The sequence below is a fragment of the Hyposmocoma kahamanoa genome, unplaced genomic scaffold, assembly GCF_003589595.1.
Source record: "Hyposmocoma kahamanoa isolate Upper Pololo Valley unplaced genomic scaffold, ASM358959v1 65, whole genome shotgun sequence".
In the NCBI taxonomy this organism is placed as follows: Eukaryota; Metazoa; Arthropoda; class Insecta; order Lepidoptera; family Cosmopterigidae; genus Hyposmocoma; species Hyposmocoma kahamanoa.
Genome location: NW_020653853.1, coordinates 13,325,258 through 13,352,505, shown reverse-complemented (window position 1 = coordinate 13,352,505; position 27,248 = coordinate 13,325,258). Strand labels below are relative to the sequence as shown.

Genomic DNA, 27,248 nt, shown 5'->3' with positions numbered 1-27,248 from the left:
GCCAAGTGACGTGTTTATTACGATGCAATTCTTGGAACTTCCAATCGCCAATAAAGTTAATATAACATTAACTGTTAGGTATGAATAATAGCTTCGTCCCATATTTTGGATGTCGTAAAGTATATTACCATCTTGGTTGCTTTTTAAAGTACGCCAGATGATATACTTCATTGCCTACGCGGTGTCAAGCAGTTGCCAAAAACGTACCGACTATTGTCATTATTAATTATTTCCTGAACTGCAATGAATGTACATGTACAGCTAAATACGTAAAGCTTCAAAATCATAACAAAAACCAACCCTTGCATTGAATTTAAATGTACTCGTATACCTACTCTAACATCGAATCTACGTCTTATCAATTGATATGAGACCAGTCCGTGATAGCCCTAGTTCAAGCCACGTGTGTCCTACTGATAGCGAACACTGAAGGTCGCAATGGAACTAACTGGGCTAATTGAATGTGCAGAGTCCCAGTGGATCACGAGCGATGTAATCCGGTTGTTATCATGATTACTACAACCAGAGGACTGTAATAAAACTTGATCTTTATATTTAATTAAAAATACTAAACTACTACTACCAAGCTATTGTGGCTTCACATATTTTCAATTTGGAGGGTAATGTTACTTGAAAACGATTGCTTTACTTTTAATATTACCAGTGCCGGAAAAAAAATTATGCCGCTCTACATTTATTGCTCTAGATTTTTGGCCACGATTTTCAGCTATAGTTTTCACAGATCTTTCAAAATATCAATTTATGATAACTATAACATTGTTCACCTTTACCTTTAACATAATTATAACATTGTTCACCTTTACCTTTACAAACTGTACATAACGGTACCTAAATATGACATACATAAATAAAGGTACCTAAAAATGATACACATACTTTAACATTTTTATAACATTACCTAAGTTTTTGTTCAATGTTTTTGTGAAATTACTTACCACTACTTTGTTATAATTATTAAGACAAAGATCGAACACTTAGAAAATCTTATAACATTGTTCACATTTCCAAACTGTACATAGAGCTATCTAAATATGACTTACATATAAGAAATATAAGCATAGGTGCCGACTATGGAGCGGCATTGTGAAACATTCTTGCCCACCCCTTAAGAGATCATAACAAAATGTAGTCACATTAAATCTGGGTCGAAATGACGTGAAACAAACATAAATCGAATATTCAATTACATCCATAGATTTATTACATCTAAAGTGTTTACTTAAATGATAACGCTTTGTGTATGATTGATACGTCAATTATGTTTCCCATTTCTTTCCAGTCTGGCTTATTGCACAGCAAATGTTAGAATGACAATGGTATGAGATTTTTTTACTTTATTACGAGTCCTTGTGAAAGAGTTCGTCCAGGCTAGTACCTTACCATTTCTGCCGCCAAGCAGTAATGTAAACATTACTGCGTTCCGGCTTTGAAGGGTAAGGCTCAATTTATAGTGAAGCGGAACAGAATGGAAGCGAATTTTTGTAACGATATTGTACATAGCAAAACCTTCCGCGGAATTCTCGCGCTTGCTCGAGAATGCTCGCGCATTGCGCGGAAGATTTTGGCTCGTATCTAGTTTGTACGTTACACAATTGACCATAAAGTTCATTATACTATGTACAATATCGTTACAAAAATTCGCTTCCATTCCGTTCCGCCGCAATATAAATTGACCCTAAAGGTGCTGGTGAAATTACAGGGACATAAGACTTGGCAACTTATGTCTTTGGCTGACAGGCGCAGTGACAATGCCCCACAGTTCTGAGTTCTGTTATGAACAGACACGACTTATTTGTCCCGTCACTTAGTATCATAAAAAAATATATAATACTTGGTAGTAAATGTAGATACCTACCTATTAGTACGATAACGATAAGCTGCTACGAATAATTCCAGGAAATGTTTAGAAACTGAAAAAACTCAAACTGTGACTAAAGACATTTACACATTATGTAATAGCCACAAGATTACAAAGTTTTATAACGCAGTGTGCCCTAGTTTAATTTAGGTCACCGCAACAGGGACGCTTATGATCACGACGCATTTTGTAATCACTTTTATCACAAGTGCCAGTGGATAGTTGTAAAATGTTCCACATGGACGTCTCTCGTGTGAATTTAGGGCATTGAAGGGGTATTGCTGTGTTAGCATAGATAAAATTTTACAATTATTTCGACTAGCACAGAATGTATTACAAGCTTTTAGAGGCACAAATATTAGATGTCAAGTTACCCTTGTCCATGCCCTATTTTAATCGAGAAAGTTTACACTTAAAAATGGCGTAATATTGCATTGTATAAATACTATGTCATAAAGTTGTCCTAACACGACGACATCACAAAACAATCAATGTTTTATTATGTACACATGACATCTTTCAACTTTTCGGGAACAGAATGCCTGATTTTTATTACGCTATGGGTTGTGCCACAACTAATTTTATGCGACATATGCAACGAGACACCTGCAATTATTATTATTCATCGAATAGAGACGGAATGTCATTTAATTTGTTTGAAAACTATTCTGCCAAATCATTACGGTGACAACTGCATTCCGATTGGCCAGCCCGAATTCGAAACAATTGAGGGGCGTCGTCAATTGTTTCACTTCAAATCGACCAGTTTAACTTGAGCTTTGCTTTAATGGACGTAAATTTAAAAATTACATATTTAATTACCCATGAAATATGATTCCGTTAGTTTTGTAATTAGATGTTTTGCTGTTTATCTCACACCACCGAATGGAACAGCCCCCCATAATATTAGTGATATTATTTTTGTTACAATAAATATAGATATTTTTGGAATATACGGAGACATACATACACATTATTTACAAGTATAATATCATTGTATATACAGGTCAGTTGTTAGCGCTGTACTATTTCAGCTTTTTAATTCATAATTTCAGCGCAAACGAGAGTTGATGTTTAAAAGTGTTATAAGGCCCATTTTACCTGATGAGTTACCAGGGGTAACGGTCTCTATTTCTGGTTATATACTCGATTTTATTATTATACGAGTAAAGTTAAGGTTGACGGTTGAGTTCGAATATTAAAATCTTTCCAATGCTTCTTCAAAATTTATAGCCTTAATAAACTCTCTTTATCCACCCTATTCTAAATATTGGTTGCAATGAAACAAAAATCGTTTGTTTTTGACATTGACAAACGTAGTTGGTCGATCACCTTCATACTCGTTTTCTTGTTTTGCAGTTGTTGATTTCGGTTAGCGTATTGGATATTTTTCTCGTCTCCATAATTTAGTTATGATAGGATTATTCCTGCAGTGTATAGTGTTTTTAGTTTGTTTCTTTGTTTTTCTTAGAGCAAGTAGCAGTAAACCTATGGGAATCCCACCTGTTGTAAAAAACAATTCTTTAAAACGTTCGGAGAAGGCCTACCATCAACCCTGAATATACCTAGAAACGATTAGGGCCAAGGAGGTCTATAGTAGGGCGGGTGGGGTCCGTAAGTGCACTTCCTTATTAAAACTGAGACGTAGAACTATGAAGTATAAGATTGTACTGACTGGAATATAATTGGTCACTTCCCTTTCTCGCGAAATTTATTCTTGCGATACGACTACATCGCATTCGTAACATCGTACATATAATATTTTCAAAATCCTGGGCATCTCCTGTAGAAGTAGCTATACCACTGCTTTTACACATAATTAAAAGAATACAATATTATATATATAACACATTATATATATTGTTTTACAAATTATACGTAATTTAACCATTAAACATAATTTTAAGTCGGTTTTCGACTCACAAGGTGCAAGTCAAAAAATACACGATAAAAAGCGAGGAAAATATTAAAAAAAAGTGTAGTTACAATAAACTTTTTTGTGTGGTACGACAAAAGAACCTGCCACGTCTGCGTGCAGTAACCCGCGCGTGGTTTAGTCTTCCATTGTTTCAGTCACGCTCACAGCCCGGAAATGTAACAGGGAACTTGAAACCTTTACACAAAGAGCAACCTTATCAAATACATTCATCCAGTCTAGTACCTTAATCGAATTATAGTTTGAAAATGTTACGACTATAAATATTTAAACACAATACATATCGCACTGCTATTACAACAGTGTTATAACTCAAAATATGTGAAATTCAAGATTATGCCATTGTTAAAGGTAAAATTTGATTCTCTACACGTCAATAAAACCGTCGTTAGAATATTGTAAAAAAACAACTAAAAGATATCTACTTAACTACTTAACTCAAAATGAGACACGCCTTATGTGAGCTAATTCTGGCCGAAATAGTCCTTATTCAAATATATAAAATTACTTTTTCTCTTTTATTCTTAAATTTGGCACGTAAGAAATAACCTATACATAAATTTACACAGATCTTTCACGGGGAGCGAGTAATTCCTTTTTCGTCGATTCTGAGAAAATACACTTTTTGAGTTAATACACTATTTTATTAACGTGCGATATATGTATGAAATTGCAAAACGCAATTCATACACACAGTTATTATTATTAATTTTATTATTTAGATATTTAACACTCTCAGCGCCATGTGGGCCGCCGACCGCCCATAATTATTGCATTCTTTCAGGCTTCCACTCTGCAGCATTGGTCAACTGCAGAGTGGAAGCCTGGTGACCCGTAATTCAGGTTTTTCTATACCTATCTCGGGCACCAGTCTCTTACAAAACAGTCTGACCAATTTTTAGTCTTGTATTAACCTTAAGTAACCCTACTCTAAAGACTGTTTTGTGATTGAAATATAATAAATGAAATAAATGAAACCTCATTTCATTTCATTTCAATTATGCGGCTGCAGCAGGCCACTACGTACCTTCGAATGTTAACCAGCAAGACACGTGGGCTGCCGACCGCCCACAATTATGCGACTGCAGCAGGCCACTATGTACCTTCGAATGTTAACCAGCAAGGCACGTGGGCCGCCGACCGCCCACAAATATTCGACTGAAGCAGGCCACTTCGTATCTTAGATTTTTAACCAGCAAACCATGTGGACCGCCGGCAGCCCACAAAAACTCAAGTGCAGCAGGCCACCATATATTTTGGACGTCTATGGTCGTATCATTCATTTATAGGCCCACATTTTCAATGCCACTATACATTTACTGAGATGTTTTTTCATAGTCCAGTTCTCACATTAGTAGGGAAGCATTGGCCAAATGTACATAGAGCGCACTATAAGTTTCCGGAACTGGCCACTTACATAAACAATATTTAAAAAGTAATTACAACATTTGAAAATGGAACTCTTTAGCTGTAGAATACAGTTTGTTTCATCTGACTGTCACTTGTTATTACGTTAACGTTTGTGGCGTTATTTTAAAAATTGGTTATCTACATCACCAAGGATTTAACTCGTGAAAATTTTCGTAGTATGGCTTTCTACGACTTTAAGTGTAATTTAACAGCTCAGCGAAGCTTCGCTCGGCTTTAAACTGCTTTTGGCGATGAAGCACCAACAAGACAACTATTTATAACTGGTTTGCAGAATTCAAACGCGGTTGTGTGAATCTCAGTGACGAATTTTGTGATGGTCGCCCGTCCACTGTTGTGAACAACAAAAACATCGATGCTGTGCGCCGTATGATCGAAACAGACAGGAATGTGACATACCCTGAGATTCGGGCATCTTTAGTCATAGGCATGAGTCAAATACAAACAAACTACACAAACATTTGGGTGTGAAAAAGCTGTGCTCTCGGTGGATCCCACACAATTTCACCGAGGCTCAAAAAATGAATCGCGTCACTTGTTGCAATGCCATGCTTACCAGATTCAACAAAGGGGCGTCAAATTTGGTGTGGGATATAGTAAAAGGTGACGAAACATGGATTTATAGTTACGATATCAAAACAAAGCAGCAATCGAGAATACGGGTCTTTCGAGATGAGCCGAAGCCAACCAAAGTGGCACGCGTGCAAAGTGCCTCTAAGCGGATGATTGCTTCTTTTTTAATAAAACTGGACACGTAGCTACTGTTGCTTTGAAGAATCGTTCTGCCGTGAATAGTGATTGGTACACGACCATTTGTTTGCTGGAAGTTATTGACAAACTCCCTAAAAATAACCGTAAATGCTGTATCATCTGGCACCACGATAATGGCAGTTCTCACACGGCCAAACAGACAAATGGATTTTTACAGGTGAACAACGTTGACCTTATGAGCCATGTACACGGGTACAGTCTCGACCGGGCACCTTGTGGCTTTTATTTATTTCCAAAAATTAAGAACCAGTTACGCGGTCAACGATTTTGATCACCAGAAGAGGCTGTCAAAAAGTATGAAAAATATGTTCAGAGATTGTCACGGAGAAGTGGCATAAATGTTTTCAAAATTGGTTCATTCGTATGAAAAAGTGCATTAACGCTAACGGAGAATATTTTGGGAAACAATAAATTAATTTCTGACCATTTATAGTATTTTTTTCTTATTCATTTCGGAAACTTATAGTGCGCCTCACGTAATAGTGAAGAAGTTGATCGTTCGGCAATTTGGTGAATTTTAAGACGGCAGCCGCATAATAGTTTCAATGTTCCATATAATTATTGTCTTCATATGGTACATAAATTAAAATGTTACACATATGAGCCCTGTGTTAGGGATAACAATAAGAGCAGAGGTCCTCATGGTGATAAAGGAATTTTACTTTGTTTCACTCTCCCAATGTTCAGTTAACAAAGTACCGACATATTTGTATTCATTCTAAGGCTGGCCTTCACATTATACTCGTTCACTCTGTCGACAATTTTTTGAAGCTCTGTTTCTGTAGAAGCTGCGAGGTGTGGCATCAGCACACCTCAGATTATTAATAAGACGTCCATTGATCTTAACCGCACAGTCCGAATCTTCCAGAGCTTCCGTCATGATCGCCTCGGAGTAAATATTAGAAAGTGTAGGTGACTGTTGCACTCCTCTCCAGATTTTAATCTCTCTGGATTCCTTACTTTCAACCCTAACAGTGGCAAGTTGGTTCTGAAGTACTATCAAATTTAAAAAGAAGAATAATTTCGCTTTGCTTTTAGAGGTTAAAAAACACACCATCATGGAAAAAGACATACTAATCAAGCCGCAAGTACTAGGCCGCAACACAATCGACTATAAAACTAAAAAAAATTTGACGGAAAGACCATCAAAATTTTTGAAGACTTTAAGAATGTCTCTTGTACAGTTTAAATTATGTTACTAATGTTTTATTTTGTTAAGCATTCACCGGCTAGCGGCTGTGGAAGACGCTATGAACAACAGTAGTCAAAATTGGAATGTCTATAAAAAAAATTAAATATTTTAACATCTTTTGAGTCTGTTTTCACAATTTTATCATCAGATCTTAATTGAATATCCAAGTTGCGAGGTTTAACTCACACAGTTTCCCTGTTTATGATGTTCCAAGCGTCTACTACATCCGCGTTGTTTTTAATTTTATTATTAATAATCATTGTTTTATTTTAACCGTATTCAAGTACTTTCTAAGATATCATCAAAACTGTCACTAGTGTTATTGGCCCTTTCACTGTATACTTCATATAGCAGTTCAGGAGCCGCTATTAAAGATACAGATATACCAATAATGATAAAGCCCATTTACGAAAAGGACGCAATAAATTCACGAGCAACAGATGACGATTTTTTTTCGCTTTTATTTCTCTTTCTTCCTGTGGTCCAATCATTTTAAATCTCATTATACTCTTAGCTTGCTTTAAGAACTCGATTTTATTTTATAATCCATGCTAAACACAACTTCAAAAGATATCTAAACGTAGAAGAATATCGAATATTTTTCTAATTTTTCAGAATATTTTGAAAAGATTCCACTATTCGATTTTTTTCAGTAAAAATTTCCACTATTCGATTTTTTTCAGTAAATTACCCAACACTATCTATATAATGATAAATATTTTGACCTCATGAAATTTATTGTACCTGCCTACATTGTGTATTACCGCTCGGAAAATAAGAAATATTCACGAGAATTTGTTAAGTGTCCGAAGCCGCCAGTGCCACATACGTTTGCCAGGAAATATATACAACGATAATTTATTTCTTTTATGAATAATTGTCGCTTCACAACGCAACATTTACATATTTTGCAAATGGTGGTGTTTTTTTAACAGATACCAGCTATTCTTCTATAGAATAATACAACTCGAACGAAAATTGCGCAGCCTGTATAAGATATAAGGAATTTCTAAATTCTAAAAATACTGCAGAATTTGAAGTTTTTGCGAAATATATCTACGTTCAGATTTTTCGAGCTGCTGACGTAAAACATTCATAGGGCGATAATGTAATGGAAAAACCCGTGTGCGTAATTTAGGGCATTACAATCGACTTTGGCTGCATGTCAGGACACTGTTGACCAGCAAGTGTGATGAAAAATTTATTATGTTATGAATCGCTATTTCCGTCCGCCTAACATGTTAACATCCCTAACTAGTCTCATTGAAACTTTATACTCTCAAGACTCAATTTACATTGCGGTGGAACGGAACGGAATGGAATTTCGCCTCGCTGCGCAAAAAAGCACGCGTCTTGAGGCTGTAGTATTTCGTCGACGTTTGACGTCACACCGCGCCTGCCTTCGCGCCACTTCTCGCGAATTCGCCAAGCGTCCCCGACGGCAGCTGCGGAATTCTCGCGAATGAGCGAGCATTCTCGAGAATTCCTTTCCCAGAATTCATGCGGGAGAATTCCGCTGACGTCGCGCGACGTTTTTGACTCGTCTAGTTTCTACGTTACACAATTGACCATAAAGTTCATTACACTATGTAAATTCGCTTCCATTCCGTTCCGCCACAATATAAATTGAGGCTTATGTCCGAGTAGTCTTCGGTGCTGCGTCCCTTAGCGACTAAAACCAATAAGAACAATCGAGCCCGAATAAATTCATTATTTTGTTCTGTTCATTTATCAGTTCTGGAATTTAAAAAAACACGACGGCATTTCTGGGATGAATTATGTCAAAATTCCAGAAACTACGATGGGTCTATCGTTTAGTTTCCTAGCAAACCACCTTTTGTTATTGGTACAAATATAGTAACACAAAAATGTTGTCGGCAGGATGACATCACCAGCTATCACCAAGTCGCCGGATAACCAAAAGGGGGACAAGAAGTCCCCGACGCACTCTGCAGGGGCCGTGGAGCGAGCGCCGTCGCGTGCTGATTCGGCCAGCACCCCTGCGCCAGCGCAACAGCCCGATAAGTTTAGCTGGTTCCGGATCTTTAAACTCGCAGATCTCATGATGAAGCAAGGTTGCTAGACCACCCTAGACAATTACGTGACGATAGTATTCAATTGGATAGAATAGCAATAATTCGTTACGACGTTCTCAATAGTCAGTTAGCTTAGATTTAATGTTTTTCTCGTATCGTAGGAATTTTACATAGGTATTACTTCTTGTTAAATTTTCTTCTAATACGTAATAATTTTAAAGATTGGCAGGATGAAGTGGGATAATATTACTAATATATTAATTATTGCATTCGCAGTTTTTCTCTTTCTTGTTATTTTTGGGTAGTTAAAATGTCTATTATTTAATTTGACAATAAAATAAAAATGTTAAGTTGTACTCATAACAATGTTCAATAAATACGTTGACCTTTTTCTTTTGTTTGAATGTATGTGTAGAAATAAAATTCCGTAATATAATGTAATATTTTTAATAGTATTGGTAGGTAGGATAACACGCAGGAGTCTGGGAAGATACAATACTATTTTCAATATTTACAAAATATACAATTACTCTATATCCTAGCACTTGTTAAACTATAGTATAATTATGATCACAATATTTTTATCCTTATGCTTTCCTATCATCGAAACCATCGTCGGGTACTGGCGAGACGGGTCGCGTCTGACCACCGCTGTTACGCTACAGTTAGCCCTCATCACGTTTGCTGCACACTTGAGATCAAATGTTAATTTTACAAATATTTAAACTCTATCATCTCGCACACCAGTAACAGCGGCAGTCGGAGGCGCCTGCCTTGGATTGACATTCCATCCTCACACCATGTCACATCACCTGTTTGAGAACAGAATGACCAAGCGCTATCTCGGATGGAAAACTGACACAACGACGTCCACGACTTCGAGTAACTATTCGAAGGCGCCGCTATGTGTGCTTTCCGTGCACCACATTGTGATAGAAATAAATCTTGATACCATATTATACTTCTCACATTAGTTACATTAATTAAGTCTGCATTAACTTAGGACTTAACATTTGAATAAACAAACTGCAAAAAATTTTACTGCTTACGGAGCATGGAAAGCTATGACAATTTTAAACATTAGTAATTGACATTTCAATAGCATTATATACACAAGGATGCAGCTATAGATCGCTGTCTCCACACTGTGAAGACTAGATGTTAATAATTAAAGTGTAAAAATAGCTACGTCCCAGTTACAAATAATGAAATTGTCGGTTCCAATATCAGCACAATAAGTATATTATTCATAATTCTCATTTGTTACCTATCGCATAAAACTTTCAATATCGAGTCTAAATACTGTATCACTAGTTTTATGGAGAATATTTACAGATCCTTCATAAGGAATTCAAATTAGAATAAATATAGAATGTACATTCATCATTGGGCATCTGCTTGCTAATATTTTTTTTTTGTAAATTAATGGACGAAGTGACGAGTTCGTTAATGTTCTTCCTAGCTAAGTCGAGAACTGTTTGCGACGGAAACATGACAAACGTTTTATATCTTTACAACTTCTACGTTTTAAAACCTTAAAAAGAATATACATATTACCTGTGCTATTATTAGTTTCTATATCGTACATATAAAATTACAATACATAAGATATTTTGTACTTTGTTTTTACGTACGACAGGAGTCGCACTATTCAACTAACTAACGAGTTATGTGAGATGCCAGTGAGATAGTGCGCGAGATAGGCGGGTAAATAAGAGTTAAGGGGTGATACATGTTAAGTAACTCGATGCAGACAATTAAATATTATGAGAAGTACAATATTACAGCTGTAATTATTAGTTACTGAAAAAATAGAGACACTGAAGTTATCTAATTGAGCATTTTTGATGGGACGTGTATGTAGTATTAGCTTTATCGTATTTAAACAGATAACGTAGACGGACGCGATGCACGAGGATGAGTGACTACAAGCTTATTTATTGATCAGGCGGTGATTGTTGCAGTGTACACGCCAATAAGCAGTGTATTTCATATCATCTAAAGTATGAAATTTGCAAGCTAGACAAATATATACTTAAAAAAAACATGATTTAAAATAAAGTATGTCGTGCAGGGACTTTAAAAATAATTAAGAACCTGTAATATAAGATAAGAAACACACCAATAGCGCACACCTGATATTAATGGCTATGTTAGAACAGACATTTGCCAGATTACATACAACAAAAGGATGAGATATCGTAACGCTTCAATATGTGCACAAATTAACAGATTGATATCGCAGATTTCAGCAGCACGACTTCCCATAAATGGGCCTTAAAATGGGTGGTACAAAAATGGAAAGTGTCACCCAAGTACACTAAACTCATGTGCCGCACAAGCTGGAATGTGTGCTAACGTACCAAGAACGCTCTCTGGGAGATACAACATAAAAGGTTATTATTCGTGTAGCACAACAATCTAGTTCAATATTTGTCGGGTTGCCGTGTTATCTTGTCAGAACTGACCATGACACGTTTTATCGACAGTTAATAATAAATAGTACTGGTCGACTAAAATATATGAGCATTAACTAAGTCGTCAGTCAAATCTGAAGACTACAACGTCAGATTTATTAGTTAAATACTCGTATGATTATATTTGAGTCGAGCAGTAGATGCAGTTAGCACTCATACTCGCAGCCAGTGAGATAAGGTGAAGGATGGCGGTGACGTTACACAATGCTCATCGTTCCATAAGACTACCTAGTCTACGTTAAAAAGTCAGAATCACAGTTTATTTTCCATGTGTATTTATCTCTTACTCGTTTCGCACGTTTCATTTTCAACTATAGATTACAAAACTGTTACCTTTCGACCCAGTAGACATGAGTTTCCATTACCTACCGTAATGATCTATGCGAATAAATCAAATTTTAGTATGGATAGATCGTATGTACAGATTTAAATTACTTTAGACCTAGTCGCTTAAAACAAAATAACAATTTACACTAACAATAAAAAATGCTCGATAGATTGCCACTCATCTAATCGGAACCCAAAATTAAATATAATTTTATCAACTGACTTTGCCATTTATTAATATTTTTTTATAAATTTAAACTCCGAATAACGTCGAACCCAGTCGACGATAACAAAAGTATTTTACATAAGCTATGACTTACACTAACACTTAAATAGGTGACGGCGGCTTATCTACTTACACGAGACTTTATACAAGCGCGGCGCGGCAGTCGGGCGTCGCAGTCGCCCGCCCGCCGCCCGCGTGAAAACAATAAATAAACTAACTTTACGTCACTAAAACGACAGTTCATCTTCGTAGAGGTATTCCGTCTCAATTCCTACGATCGGTTCGTCGCTCTGTTGAGGATCGAATCACTTTCACAATCCCGTTTACCAGGTCAACCAACAGGTAAGAGAAATAAAAATCGACAAAATTTCACAACCTGGCCATATTTACAATGCCTTACACTAATTATCTAAATATCCATACCGGTGATTCCAAGTCCAGTCCGGGTGGAGAATAGGTCACATTTACGATATCAAAACGCATAATCCGGGAAAAGAGTAGTTTTGTATTCGGGGTGCACTCATGGGAGCGGCGGTAACTTCGCGCGCTACACCGACTGGTGACGGTTAGTCCGAAGAGGGGCCACGGTGATTGCTCACACAGTGGCGATGACAATGAGTAGATGCGCGATGTCGGCAACGCGGTGCATGAGGTCGGGTGCTATGCGGTTCAGGTTCTCGTTGGCGAAGTCACACGACGGGAAGATGTGCACCGTGTACATAGCCTGCAAACGCACGCACCAGATTAGCCACTGCACAAATGCGTTACCAAACTCCTCAATTAAAATAATTAATGTCTACATACTTGATGGTGGCCCGGCGGAGCGACGTTGACGATGCCGGCGGCCTGCTTGCGCTGGAGGTATGTGATGAAACCGGCGGTCAGGTTCGTGGATTGCTGTAGCACGTCCATGTGGTCGCGACCACATGGCAACGCCAACAGCATACAATGCTCGTTCTCCAACTATGTAATAAAGATGCGAGTGAAAACGCAAAATAAATAAAACAACTATGTCATGTAAGTCGTAACCTCGGATGGTTGTAAAATGAGCTTGTATTATATATAGTACGCATACCTTCATCTTGCGATGCACCTGGTCGAGCTGTGCGGGCTCGAGGCGCATGCGCTGCGCTATGCGAAGCGGCGGTGTGGAGCCGTCCGTGTAGCGCGGCAGCGTGTCGCCAGCCACCGCGGGGTTACCGCCCACAAAATGCATCTGCACCGCAGCAGAGTCGTTCTTCAGCGCCAGCAGCCCTTGCCACATTACCGGGTAACGCTGAAACATACAGTCTCAATTAACCTCAGTGCAATCAGGGGCATATTGCCACGAATCAGCAAATGACAATTATAATAATAATATCGCGCACACACATAGCCCCGCACTAGGCAAACCCTGTATCGCGGGTGCCATGGACACACACATAGCAGCCACAAATTACACCCAGAAAAAAATTTAGGTCATACAAATATTTCTTACAGCACGGGAATCGAACCCGAAACCTCTGCGTGGCAATTCAGCATGGTAACCATTCGGCCATGGAGGCAGTTAAGACATTCGTCAATCATTTATTAAGTCTTTACAATGTGTAATTATAAACTCATAACATTTTTTTTTCGGTTATGTACTCGATGCAATTTTGTAATTTTTGTCAGTGCTAAAATCCCAATTATGAAAATAAATAGATAAAGTGGTCAAGACGGTGTACTCACTCTTAGTAACATTTGGAGAGAGTCGGCCTCGCGTGGGACTTGCGAGGCATGCGGCGGCCCGGGAGCTGCAGATGGCGGCAGCGCGGACGGCATACGTGACGTGCCGTGCGCCGGCGGCGGAGATCGCCCACAACCCGCTGCGTACACTATGACAACAAAACTCTCCGTTTAAAAATACATAACTAAAGACAATAACTTTCAATTATTACTTAAAAATATCCGTTTAAAAATACACAACTAAAGACAATAACTTTCAATTATTACTTAAAAATACAAAATGCTCATCCGACCCTAAATATCCATGATGATCTTATTTGAATGAACAAAGTGAACGACGTAAAAAATGCGATCTTTAAACTAGAAATTAACCCAATTGATATTTATTGAAGTTAGAAACATTCTATTAATGGATTATACAGGCAATACTTACTAATGAGGCGATCGGCAGGGTTCGGTGCGGGAGCGGGCGCGGGCGAGTGCGCGGGCCGCGGCACGCGCGCCGAAGGCGGCCGCCGCAGTTCCAATGGCGGCGTCGGTGCCTCGCAGCCTTCCGCCTCCAAAGTCCTGCAAAACACACCCCTCAGTTACAGTTAGCTAATCTCCACCTTCACCGAAATCCAAAAATAACAATTATGTCGTGCATGCAGCGCGTTTGGAGGGGGTGAAATGCGGTACAAATATATTCTTTTCGAATTGAGTAAACTTACCGAGAGTAGGGTGACGCGGTAGAGCGATTCTCATGCTGAGTCGCGCGAAAGTGCTGCTGGTACATTTGGAAGTGTTGATGGGAAAAGTGATGATACATCCCTTCGCCCTGTAATAACGACAGTGAAATTGTTATCATTTCTTTACGTTTGATTGAATGAAATCTTTAATAAAACAATAATGTGAAATCTATTACAAGAGGAAATGTAGCGGCCACGAAGACAAAGCATTACCAGATCTCACAGTAAACAAATCTAGCGATAAAATGTAGGAATTAATTACATTATGGTATACCGAAGTGACAGGAGAGGTCTGCTGATGTGCAGGCGGTGGACTTCTAACTAATTCGGCAGACTATCCGGATAGCATGAACAAAATCACAATTATAAACTACTTCACACTCTTAAATGATTTGTAGATAAATAAATAATTAACATGTGAAAAATATTCACAGTCCTATTTTAACTTCATAGACCAGCTAAAACATGTACTCACTAATGCCATTTGACCCTGGGGACTAACAGTTGGAACACTCGTGATGGTAACTCGGGACGCGGCTCCTAAAAAGGAAATTCTAAATTAGTTTTATATGATGATAATATTACGTAAACAGATAGTATTCTCTGCTTCGCATCTTATTTTGTGAGTTTTGTTGATGTAGATTAGATAAAATGGTATTGATAATGATAATGATCCATGGTACAATATTAAGAAAAATAATGATGAACGCGATGTAGTGAGACACACCAGGGTGATGGTGGTGATGCGGACCGACGACGGCCACCTGCTTGGCAACGTGCGCGTGGTGCGGCAGGTGCGCGTGTAGCGGCGGCGCAGGCGGCGCTGCGGGGTGATGCGCGCCGCGTGGCAGACTAGCGCCGTCCACGTAGCCACGCGCCAGTCGAGGGCCGGCGCCGCTCGCGGCACTGACGCCTGCGGCATTGCCGAGGCCCTCGCCGTCTCCACCCCTACGGAACACAGAAATACTTTTAACACGTTGCGACGATTACTTTCCCGTCGGAATCAATCGAATTGAGCAGAACCCCATAAATCTTTTGAGTTTTCGCAACCCACCTGATCAGTAGCGGCGTGGCACGGTCGGCGAGACGGTGCGCGGACGGAGGGCGGTGGGGTAGAGCTGGTGACTGCACTCTCGCATCGCTAGCTTCGGTGGCGCCCACAGGCGCGGCGCCGCCGCCTGTAGCCTCTGCGCGCCGAGCAAGTGCCGCCTCGCTGCCGCTGCTGGCCGCGTACGCGTTGCCACTGGCGCCGCAAGCTTGTGACGCACCTGCTTCCGCGCTGCGCCCGCCGCAGGGCAGAACTGAATCACAAATTCATCATTATCAAATGCATTCTCCGCAATATCATCGTAATTGTGCAGTAAAACGACCGTATAGGCAATGATACGACAATTGGAACAATTTAAGGGAGGGTGCGATTGGATTCCGTACCTCGAACGTTTCCGGTTGAAGCGGCTACAGGCTCCGATAGTGCCGGCATTGCGGTGGCAATCTCAGCGCTTCTCGGCTCCCGCAGCGACACTTGAGCTGGTTTTTCAAGTTCTATTGGTATACGCTCGGTACACACTTGCATGCGCATCATTGGGGTTGCAGCAGCGGCCGCCTCAAAGGCACTCGCGAGTTTTGCGCTGATTTCGGATATCATTTTCTTAGGCGGTTTTATGATTGGTGTCGGAACGGGATTTGCAGGTGGATTGGTTGGTTGGAGAGGAGTGATGGTTTTCGCCGATTGAGGTGGATCCGGTTCAATTTTTGATACGGCGGGTGATTCTGCTATTTTAGGTATTTTCACTTCTTTTGGAGCATCGTCGCGTTTTGTCATTTTTTCGTCACTGCTGTCGATCGATGCGTCTGAAAGACTCCTATCCCTGCTACGCTTGACTCCACGGGGTGATTTCCGAGTATCAGATCCAGCTGCTTTCTCTTGGATTGTCTTGGGTCCAGTTTGCCGCGTTTGTCTTTTCTTATTATCTTTTCCTACTTTTGGTTGGCCGGTGCCACCTTTAACCACATCTTCTATGACATCATCAACAGTGTTGCGCTGTACATCTTTTTCTTGTAGACGCCTAGATTTTCTGGTGTTCGCTGACGGAGACAAAAAATCTTCAGCTTTCTCATCTTTAGAAATTTTATCAGGGTTCTTTAATTGTTCTTTTGGGGTTGTTATACTGAGACTAGATGTTGCAACTACATTGGATTGTCCAGAAAGGGGACTTTTTATAGTTAAGATTAGTCGCGGTCTAGGCTCTGTCTTATTAGGTGAAGTTGAAGTTTCATCTCCAGAATCTTCGTGGAAATCATAAACATCTCCAGGTAAATTGTTAGCTGTGTGATTTACTAGATTTTTAATCTTCTTATCAACCTTTGCTCTTCCTCTACCACGTTTTGCACATGTAGTGCCTCTCGACGGTTTTGAAATTTGGCGGGTTTGCACTCTATCATTTTTCTCTGATCTTTTGCCTCTTGTACTACGACCACCTCTCCTATTTATAGTAGTTTTATCATTGGGAGAAGTCTCACCATGTAGTTCAAAAATATTTCTGTTCTCCGGTTGAATTTCCATGGGTTCACACGTTTCTGATGCATTAGAGCTTTCAGATGTTTTCAAGTTGCCCTCAACATTGGTATCATTTACATTTTCCGCGAGGTCTTCTTTACTGTCGCTTTCCAAATTGTCATTACACAATGAATCTACTTTTTTAATCACCGATTCTATATTTATATCTTTAGCACTCCATGAGTCATTTTCGTCAAGGCCTTTTAACTGATTGTCACTAACATCGTGTCTGGATACAGTGTCATAATTATTTTCGCTGTCACTAAAACATCTTTCTATGGTGGATTTTTCATCAGTAGTTGTAGGTACAAAAATTGAATCTCGAGCCTCTTTATCTAACGGGACACTATTTTTTACTTTTTCTGAGTTAATTTTTGTAATGTTGCTATCGTAACATTTTGAAACGTTATCCTCACTTTGTGTCTGGATTAAAAAGTCCTTTTCTTTGACGTCAGAGGCTGTAGTTGGATTTTCAGCAATACTAGATGATGCATTGTCTTCCATTTGTTCCATCTTCAGATTTTCATTGCTCGATTTTCTCTCTCGGCGCTGGATATTTGTAGAAAACAGTGTTACTGTTTTTCCCACATTTACTTCCAGTTTCTTTTCAGGATTGTTAGTAATTTTTATCTCATTAGTTTTGTCCTTTAAAAGCTCTTCGAAATCAGTTTCACACTTTTCTAAACTGTCTTGGGGTGATGAAGATGGTTTCAAACAGATTTCCGTCTGTTTTTTTGTCTGATCGTACAATGTATTTGGCAATTTTAAGGGTTCTATTTTCTGATCAGACTGTTCTTCAGTGTGTAAATGATTTTGTAACTTAACCGAATTACTTTCAGCATGCTGCTCAGCATCATTTTTAGAAGTCAATCTTATAGTGCTAGGGGAACTAGTAGTTTTCAACAGTAACGGTGTCATAACTACATTTTTTAAACTAGGCGTCGTAATCGCAGACGATTTACATGATTCCAATTTAGTTAGAACTGTTGAAGGTCTGATATTTGCCATCGACAAAACAGAAGGTGGAGGTTTGTTGGCGTCGATTTGTATTACATTTGAGATGGGTACCGTTGTTAATAGCCTTTGAGAATTTATCGTATGTATCACATTTGAACTCTGACTTCTATTGATCGAGCTGGCTTCCTGCGCAGCTGCTGGTTTAGAACCACTTTGTATAATCGAAGCACTTGAATGGTTTGCTCCCGCCATATGTATAATTGGTGTTGATGTGAACGGTAAGTGACTGTGCTGCTCCGATTTGTGTAGAAGGCCGTCTCTTTTATCAGGCAAGTGATTCACGTTGTTTATAAGTACTTTATTAGGTAAATGTAAAGTTGAGTTTACATTACCTGCGTGCATTGTATTTTGCATGGATATTAATCGGTTTTGTGCCATTACTGTTGGATTTGTACTGTGCTGTAATGGTGATGGCGACAATATAATTTTTGAATTTTCATTTTCAGAATTAGTTCTTTGATCATTCTTTCTAGGCTCTCCTGTTATAATCTTCGGTTGGTGGATCATGGAAGAACTACTTACCACAATGCTCTTATTTTGGACAGTATTATTAGCACTTATTTTAGAAATTGGTGTGAAAACAGGCGTAACGGGTAATCTATTGAAGTGTATTGGAGCTCCTTGTGTTTGCACCAACACAGAATTAGGCCTGTTTGGTGAAACCATAGTTCGGGCACCGTGTGGAATATGCATAGCTTGAATAGGGCTCAATGGCGGTTGTTGCATACGCACTACAGTTACTTGTCCGGGAGATCTTTGTTGTATAGCATTTGGCGACGCTAAACCTACAGTATTCAAATTCTGCGGTGATGTGCTCAATATCGTCATGTTAGTTAGCCGAGGCGATGGAATACCTTCTCCTTGTGGACTTAATTTTGGGTTTTGTCTCGTATCATTTAACATTCTAGGTGATATAACAATTCCTGGAGGCTTTTGGTACAGAATATGAGGTTCTTGAGGTGGGATTTTAATAGTAGGCGGTTGCAGGTTAGCAAGTTGTGGACGAATCATGTGATTTATCACCTGGTACGGTGCATTAGCATTTACTCTGTTTGGCGTGATAATAGGTCGCAAAGATGCATTCACACCTTGGTTTTGTGGAGCCTTAATTTGAACAATGTTAGCAGAAATGTGAGTTGGTTTAGTTTCATTTATTTCTCTATTGGAATGCTGACATGATGGTATATTTAACACATGAGGCTCAAGCAACTTATTATTTGTGAGAGTCCAAGAAGTTATAACAGGAGTTGCTGTTGAAGTTGGTTGAGGTACAGTTTCTCTTTTTGGCAGTTGAATTTTTAGATCTGGTTCATTCATATTTAAAGGTTGTTGGGAGACCTTTTCCTTTGTAATTGGGGTCGTTGAAGTATTAGAAAGCTTATTTTGATCTGAAGTATTGTTAAGAGCTTGATTAGTAGCAATAATGTTCACTGGCAATTGATCAATGGCATCTTGTGCCGATTCATCTGTTTCTTCAGTGTCAGTGTCAATCAAGAGAAGATCACTATCTGACACAGGTGTATCGGGTTTAGTTTCCATTTCACTAGCATTTAGGTTTTGTACAGCCTGACGCATTTCTTCGGCATCTTCTTCGGGAATATTTTCATTTTCAATGGCAGAACTTTCAATTTCAATCTCATGAGTAGGATTGCTTTCAACTTCTTCGTAGCAACTTGGAAAATTGTCTTCTTTCCCACCAAAACTTTCACCTAACAGTGCTGCTACAGCATCTTCTGTCTCCTCCTGAGAAATAATTGCCCTTGGCTTTTCATCCAGCTTCTTGTCACTTACTTTTAACGCATGAGCATCACATTTGTCCAGTATCTTCTCGGTTTCTTTTTCTAAATTAGAAATACTTCGAACTGCATCTTCACTTATGTCGACGTCTCTACTGAAGAATTTCTCCGCCTTGCACAACTCAGATGATGGTACTGGGTCTTTAGGCAGAGGAACTTCACTTATATCTTGAACAACGTTTTCATAAGGTGGAGGCATTGGTATGTCATTGACAGCTATGGATTTTTCGCTGTCATAGTCTATCTCGATGCTGTGATCAACAGAATCTTCAAGTGTTTCGATTTTTATTTCAGGGCATTTTTTACTGTCGCTTGATTTTGGTAGGCTTGGAGGACTATCTGTGAGTCTGGGTAAACTAGGAGACTCGAGATCATTGGAGTTTTGAGCCGGATCATTATCATTTGGCAAAGGAATATCCAACAACATTTTAGGAGACAACTCTTCAATCTTTTCCGAAAGGTAATCTATTTTGTCAGTTTTGTCAATGTTATTATGATGGTGGTGGTGATGATGATGGTGGTGATGTTCTTTCCGATTTTGTCGATCTTCTCTGCTCTTTTTCTTTTTCTTCTTTTTCTCTTTAGATTCTCTTCTAATTTTATCGCCGTGTTTGTCTTTGTGGTTAATGACGTCACCATCACTGTACTCAAATATATTATTAGTTTGTTGGTTATTTGATAAAAGTTCCAAAGGCGAATCAGCTCGTATACGACTATCGTCATCGACAGAATCAGCGAAGAGGCGTGCTTCGATGGCTTTGCCAACGGCGTCTACGTCCAAACTGTTATCATCGTCTTTTACATAAGTAGGTCTTTTTTCTTTCCGCTTTTTATCTCTCTTACGTTTGCTGTCTTCTTTGTCTTTGCTTTTCGAATCTTCATTAATTATGGAATTTGATTGATCATTTGTTAAACTAACTGCAGAATCATAACCGTGGTTTGAATAATCTAATCTAGTTGTGTCTTTGTCAGATTCATCAGATAATGGGCCGAATATGTCCTCCATTTTTCCATCTTTTTTAATGTTGATACTAATTTCCATAGCAGAATCAAAACAGTTGTTTGACTTCTTATCTTTTTTATGCTTGGTTTCGCGGCTTTCGTCCGCTTCAAAACTGTCGCGAATCTTCTCCTTTCGCTTTTCTTTTTTAGTTCCATGACGACGTAACTTATCTGAATGTTTATGCTTAGTTTCACCTTCCACAGCTATCGCATCACTACTTTCGATCTTAGTTTCATCATCAGAATACGTACATTTGTGTTTCTTCTGTTTCTTTTTGTGCTTCTTTCTTAATTCTCCAGAATTCCTATTGGATACTGCAGATTCACTTTCTGATGAAAAATCACCCGTTAGTGACTTCATAAAGCTGGGTCTATTATCATTGACTTCAGAGTTTTTCAGTTTACTATCTTCACTATCACTCTTACCAAACAAATTTAATAAAGAGTTTTTCTTTATTTTATCACTTGTGTCGTTGGTAGAGGCGTCGTCTCTAATTCTTTGTAGTGACTCAAATTCTGACATGAATTCTTTTCTATTTGGACTCTTGCTAATGCTTCTCTTTGATGTTTCGTCATCAGATGTGTCAGATATTATACGAGTTCTAGAGTTCTTTCGAGACAATTTATTGCGAGAGTCTTCTTCGTTACTCGGTGTACTGAAATAATCATTTGTTTTGCAGCGATCATAATCCAGAGAGGTTCTATGTATTTTTTCACGTTTTTTATTGTTGGTCACGGCGTGATCGTCGTCTGACGAACTGTCCATTGATAATTTTTGAGGTTTTCTTCTTTCATGATCTGAATCACTGTCTTCATCCCAACTAGACCTTTTCTTTTCTTCCCGTTTGGCTCGACTTTGCTTTAACTGACTAAATTTGGCTTTAATTTTTTCTTGTCGTTTTTCTTCTTCTTGCTTCTGCATATTTTTACATGAACGAGCCTTAACTTTATCGTACATAGAGATGTAGGTTGGTTCATCATCAATAATATCAAAAATGGAGTGTTTCTTCGGCTCATCAGAGTCAGAACTGTCTGTACTCTGAAGTTGTTTACGATTTTTGCGTTTGCCACTGTCACTCCTGTCTTCTCTACTTTTGCGGTCAGTTGACATACGCTTCTCACGTGCAGCTTCCTTTTTCTTTTCATCAGATTTTTGTTTCTTATCATCTTTTAGTTTACCCATCAATTCAGCTTGATGTAATGCATCCTGTTGCATTTGAAGTTCTTGTATTTGTTGCAATTGTTGGATACGCTTTTTTTCTTTCATTTCTTTCCTAAGTGCTTTCTGTCTTTCGTCTTCTTCACTTGACCGCAATTCCAAAGTAGCAAGGAAATCTAAATCGTGTTGTAGTCTTTCGGGCTGCAAATCATTATTTGGCATAGGTCGTTCTTCGTTGTCCACAGGTGAATTCTTTTTAGACGATTTTCTTTGATCTTTGCAGTCCTGATCTTTCGTTTCAGGGAATATATCATCCGGAGGTTTTACTTGGCTTTTCTTGTCATCTTTTGTTTTGCTTTCTATTATCTTAGCAAAATGACCTTTATTAAATTTGGTAGTTTTCTGTTTATCAGAACTTCTGGAATCTTTAGAATCTCTTCGTTCTGGACATTTAGAATCACTTTTACTTTTCTTAATTTCTTCATGGAAAGTATCCACGCTTTCTTGGGACGACATTCTTCTCTTGTGGCCAATGTTAGAGGGAAGACTTGAACAGGAATTTAATCGCTCTTTTCGTTTACCCTCCAGGCTGGGAGAATCCAATGAGTAGTGTCTTTGTTTTTCAATAACTTCGGGTTTACACTTGAATGTAGTCTCTACAGCAGTATCTAATTTGTTTTTGCTGTGTTCACTAGGCTCTTCTTTAATTTCAGATTTAATTTTAAATAAGCTGTCCGTTTTCTCGAGATCAGAAGTTTTAAAGAATTCTTTGTCGATGTCTTTCTCATGATTAGCGAATAAATCGAAGTATTTAAGCTTTGGTTTTGGTTCTTCTTTAATTTCTGTCTGGTCTAGCTCTTTTAATTTCGATGAATCGTATGAAGCTCTAGAAGTTGAAGAATCTGTTGAATCTTTTCGACATAAATCTTTTGAAGGCTCATCCCTGGAAGATTTGCGGTTTTTGAAGGAATCGTTATCTTTTTTGTTCTCCCGCTTGGATTCACAATCTTTCTTAGTCTTCTCATGCTTATGCTTCTCATCTTTTTTTGTTTTCGTGCTATCACTTTCAGAACTATCTTTTCTCTTATCTTTTTTGTGGTGTTCATGACGCGACGATTTTTCTTCGTGTTTCAATTTATCTGTATCTTTACTTCTCTCTGCCTTATCTACATGGGTCTTCTCTACGTCTTCTTTAGATTTCTTTTCTTTTTCAGTCTTCTCAGATAGTCTATCATTTCTATGATTTTTCGATTTCTCTTTATCCTGTTCGTGTTTTTCTTTGCTGTGCTTTGCTTTGTCTCTATCATGTTTCACACGATCTTCGAAATGCTTTTCCGATTCTGAGTTTTTCTTTTCCCCCAAAAAAATGGATTTATCTTTTTCAGTTGTCTTGTCAAATTCAATGTTCTCTTTTTCAGATTTATTGTCGTGAAAGTTCTCTACTATAACATTCTGATCATATCTCTCTTTTCCATTTTTATCATTAGTTTTAACAAATTCTTGAGGTAATTCGGCAAGTTCTTTAGTGGGTTTGCTAGTATTCATTATATTCAAATGACTATGCTGCACTTCGAATTCATGTAATTCTTTATTGATGTGATTTTGCATTAAAATGTCTTTGCATTTGTCATCTTTTTCTGGAGGAAGTTCAATTTTATCCAAATCATTTTGGATGAGGGGATGTAAATTTTGATCACTGTTTGTCAAATCTGTTTTAGTACTTTCGCATCTCAAAAATTTATTATCACTTTGACCGAGACGCTGTTCGTAATCTTTTTCGGCGATGTTTTCTATTCCAACTTTATTCGGTATAGGTTCTTCCATTTCTCGAGAAGATTCAATTTGTTTACCTGTAATGATCCTTTCTATGTTTTTATTTTCACCCTCTTTACTAATGTCTGTATTTTCAGCGAAAATAGAAAGTGGTTTGTCACTGGAATTTTCTTCGCTTTTTCTCTTCTCTTGATCGCAAGTACTGGTTCTTTCTGGAGTTTGATAGTCTGGATTGATCCTTTCGATGGCCTCTTTGATATCTCTGTCTTCAGAGTTCAGAGGTAATCTACTGTCCCCTTCCCGTGAACCGTAGAGAGAATTTCTCCTTCTTCTTTCCAGTCCCCGTCGTGGATCACGTTCTAATTCTAGTTTTTCCGGCCTTTCGTGTTCCCCTCCCGTAGATTGGCGACGTTCACTCGAATCAGGCTGCGATTTATCCGTCGAGGGTGTCCTCAGACGGATCTTTGACTCGGGTCTATAGTCGCTCTCAGAAATCTTCCCTAACCTCTCCAGTTGAAATGTTCTTTCGGGTCTATTTAGACGTGGATCGACTGGCCGATCGGACACTTCCGAATCATGCTCCTGGGATGAGTGCGATCCAGGCCCGATCGTGCTACACGAAGTCGGTGTAGCTGGCGTAAGCGGCGTAGCGGGCGTAGAGGGTGTCGCAGGAGAACTGTGCGGTGACGGGTGTGCCGGAAACGGATAGCGTAAGGCTCGTGGTACGGAAGGCGGTGGCCGCCCCCGAGGACTGCCCGATGGACTGGGCGCTCGAGTGGCACCTTCCAACCTTTCGGAGTCTTCGTCGAAAACGGATCGTTTGGCCAACAAAGAGCGCACCACATCCGATGGTTTCACCTCGTTTATGTCAACTTCAAGCAGACGATGACGGAGGCGCGCTCGATCAGGCGCATCTTGCTGGGCACGTGAACCACTCCACTTTTCGTATTTTTCGTCCAGGCTACGAATACGCTCCTCCAAGGACGGGGAATGTGGCGCAGATCCGGCACTCGATGATGACGCCGAAGGTGGACGTGGCGGTGAATCAGGCGCCGACGCCGGTGCAGTAGATTGACGCGGGGCCGCCGCAGCACTGCGAAGTAACTGCGCCGCAAACTTGGGCAGCGGCAAACTCATGGGCAGCGGCGGACGTTCACGAGGTGGTCGTCGTGGCTCCGTTGGCGGCGCATCAAGCTCATCGCGTAGAGGTGTTCCTGCTCGTGAACCTCGTGAACCCGAACCATCCCTTCGCCGACGATGTCTCCGTCTTCCTGCGTGGCGTTCACCGCCTCGCGATCCTGACCGTGATCTTCTGCCTCCTGTTCCGCTAGTCCCCCTATGTCTCTCCTGACAAAAAAAAAATCAAATGATATATGTATATCATACTGCAGATGCTTTTTAAAGTCTTTAAGAACAGCATAGATACTTAAGAATTTTAAAATGGAATTATTTTCTGCTAAGCCTTAAATGTTATCACAATCACCATAAATTAGTAATTTTACCTTGGAGTGTTTACGGTCTTCTGGACTGGAGTCTCGGCGATGCTTTCTTGCGCGGTGTGGCGATACTACAACAGACTGCAACCTGTCATCGTAAGACGCCTCTTCGGTTTGCGGACTGGAACCTAATTCATCATATACCCTGTAAACAATATTGAACATTACAAGTGACTTAGTGATGCTTGATATTTAATATTTATAGTGGGCCTAACAAAAGTATATCAATGTCGGTTGCGTCAACTGTGGTAATAACACTACCTGCCATCATTTATTACTACTTAACATCACGTTATAGTTAATAACGCTACATTAATATTAAATCTAAATTTGTTAAAATAAAAAGCTTGTCCAACACTACCACTGGATCAGTTGACCGGTGCCAATAACAATAATGGACGTAGTTTGCACACCTTTACGTGTTAGTTTTGGTGAAAAAGACATTTCGGGACAATTAGATTAAAATTAACATCGTATAAGACATTTGGCATACTATGCTTTGTTTTTCGAAGATCGAGTTAGGATTATACTGCTACCAACGCTAGATTGTTTTCTGCTTCGGAAAGTGCAGTGCAGTGCAGCGTGTAACGCGAAACCTTACGGTGCATAGTGAATTCATGTGTTACAACAGAAATGCGGTAAGAAAATGGCGCAGTATGTTTTCACAGTGCAGACTGGCCCGTAACGTGTCGGCCGAAGTACTCTGGTTCAGTGGTGTGGTATTGTAATTGGATTGATCCAAATTGTGTACAGAGGCACAATTCATTTCTTAATATTTCTAAAATTGTATAGGAAAAGATTATTGAATTCTTTACAATTTAATAGAAATTGCTGAAAAATTTAATTCTACAATTAATTATACGATAAAAATTACTGCGTTTGAAGAAACGTACCGTCACATCTTGTACTGTATTTATAATTTGTAGCATTAACTAAATAAATAATATTTCATATTAAACAACTTAAGGGGAAACGTCACGGTCGATTTCCAGACAAAATGAATTCTATATATTCGTCATTGCGGCTGCTTTTATGTATATATTACATTTCCAATAAAAAACTATTTATTTTCTAATTATCGCATATACTCGTACCAAAATTAACGCTTGAAAGTCTAAATAAATCAATTAAAATCGGTCAAATCTTTGCTAGTGTGCGATAATGAATACACATAAGTGGAATAAAATGGCGTCGTGGTCTATGAACAGCTGATACCGCTGTCACGTTTTTACTCCGTAGTTCTCATAGTGCTCAAAAGATGGCACAAGTACAAGGTCACTCAGAATTCATAACACGAACGAATTTGTAATAACAATACTTGAATATTTGATATATTTGAAATATTTTTGCAAATTTGGTAGAAAGCTGGAAAGGACGTTACGTTTGACGAAATTAGGAAGTACATGATTATTTGGGGGTGCTAATTACGAATATGGCAATTATTTCTCCATCCAAGATGGCGGACACGACTTTTCAAGTAAATGCAATATGGGTATCATTTTCAGGGTATCTGGGGGTGCTAATTACGAATATCCATTGACTTCAATGCGAATATCGCACTTATTTCTAATTCCAAGATGGCGTACACGACTTTTCCAAGAATGGCAAGTTGGGTATCATTTTCGGGGTATTTGGGGGTGCTCATTACGAATATGGCACTTATATCTAAATCCAAGATGGCGGACACGACTTTTGAAATAAATGCAATATGGGTATAATTTTCGGGGTATTTGGGGGTGCT

At 39.0% G+C, this 27,248-nt stretch overlaps 1 protein-coding gene across 7 annotated transcripts in view; it reads right to left on the bottom strand.

Annotated features, from left to right (window-relative positions):
- Positions 1 to 10,964: 10,964 nt before the first annotated feature.
- The window catches only part of LOC113231223 (protein split ends), a 99,630-nt gene continuing 83,346 nt past the window's right edge, over positions 10,965 to 27,248 (bottom strand). For 5 of the 7 annotated variants that reach the window (XM_026465434.1, XM_026465437.1, XM_026465438.1 and 2 more), the window contains exons 9-20: positions 25,514 to 25,652; positions 16,139 to 25,358; positions 15,762 to 16,008; positions 15,435 to 15,655; positions 15,183 to 15,247; positions 14,970 to 15,041; positions 14,690 to 14,796; positions 14,413 to 14,546; positions 13,983 to 14,128; positions 13,348 to 13,548; positions 13,077 to 13,235; positions 10,965 to 12,996 (exon numbers count right to left, since the gene is read on the bottom strand). In XM_026465434.1, the coding sequence (XP_026321219.1) occupies positions 12,868 to 12,996; positions 13,077 to 13,235; positions 13,348 to 13,548; positions 13,983 to 14,128; positions 14,413 to 14,546; positions 14,690 to 14,796; positions 14,970 to 15,041; positions 15,183 to 15,247; positions 15,435 to 15,655; positions 15,762 to 16,008; positions 16,139 to 25,358; positions 25,514 to 25,652 (10,840 nt within the window). In that variant the 3' untranslated portion in view covers positions 10,965 to 12,867. Of the gene's footprint in view, positions 12,997 to 13,076; positions 13,236 to 13,347; positions 13,549 to 13,982; positions 14,129 to 14,412; positions 14,547 to 14,689; positions 14,797 to 14,969; positions 15,042 to 15,182; positions 15,248 to 15,434; positions 15,656 to 15,761; positions 16,009 to 16,138; positions 25,359 to 25,513; positions 25,653 to 27,248 lie in introns of those variants that run through there. The other 2 variants (XM_026465436.1, XM_026465439.1) reach the window with 2 other exon arrangements.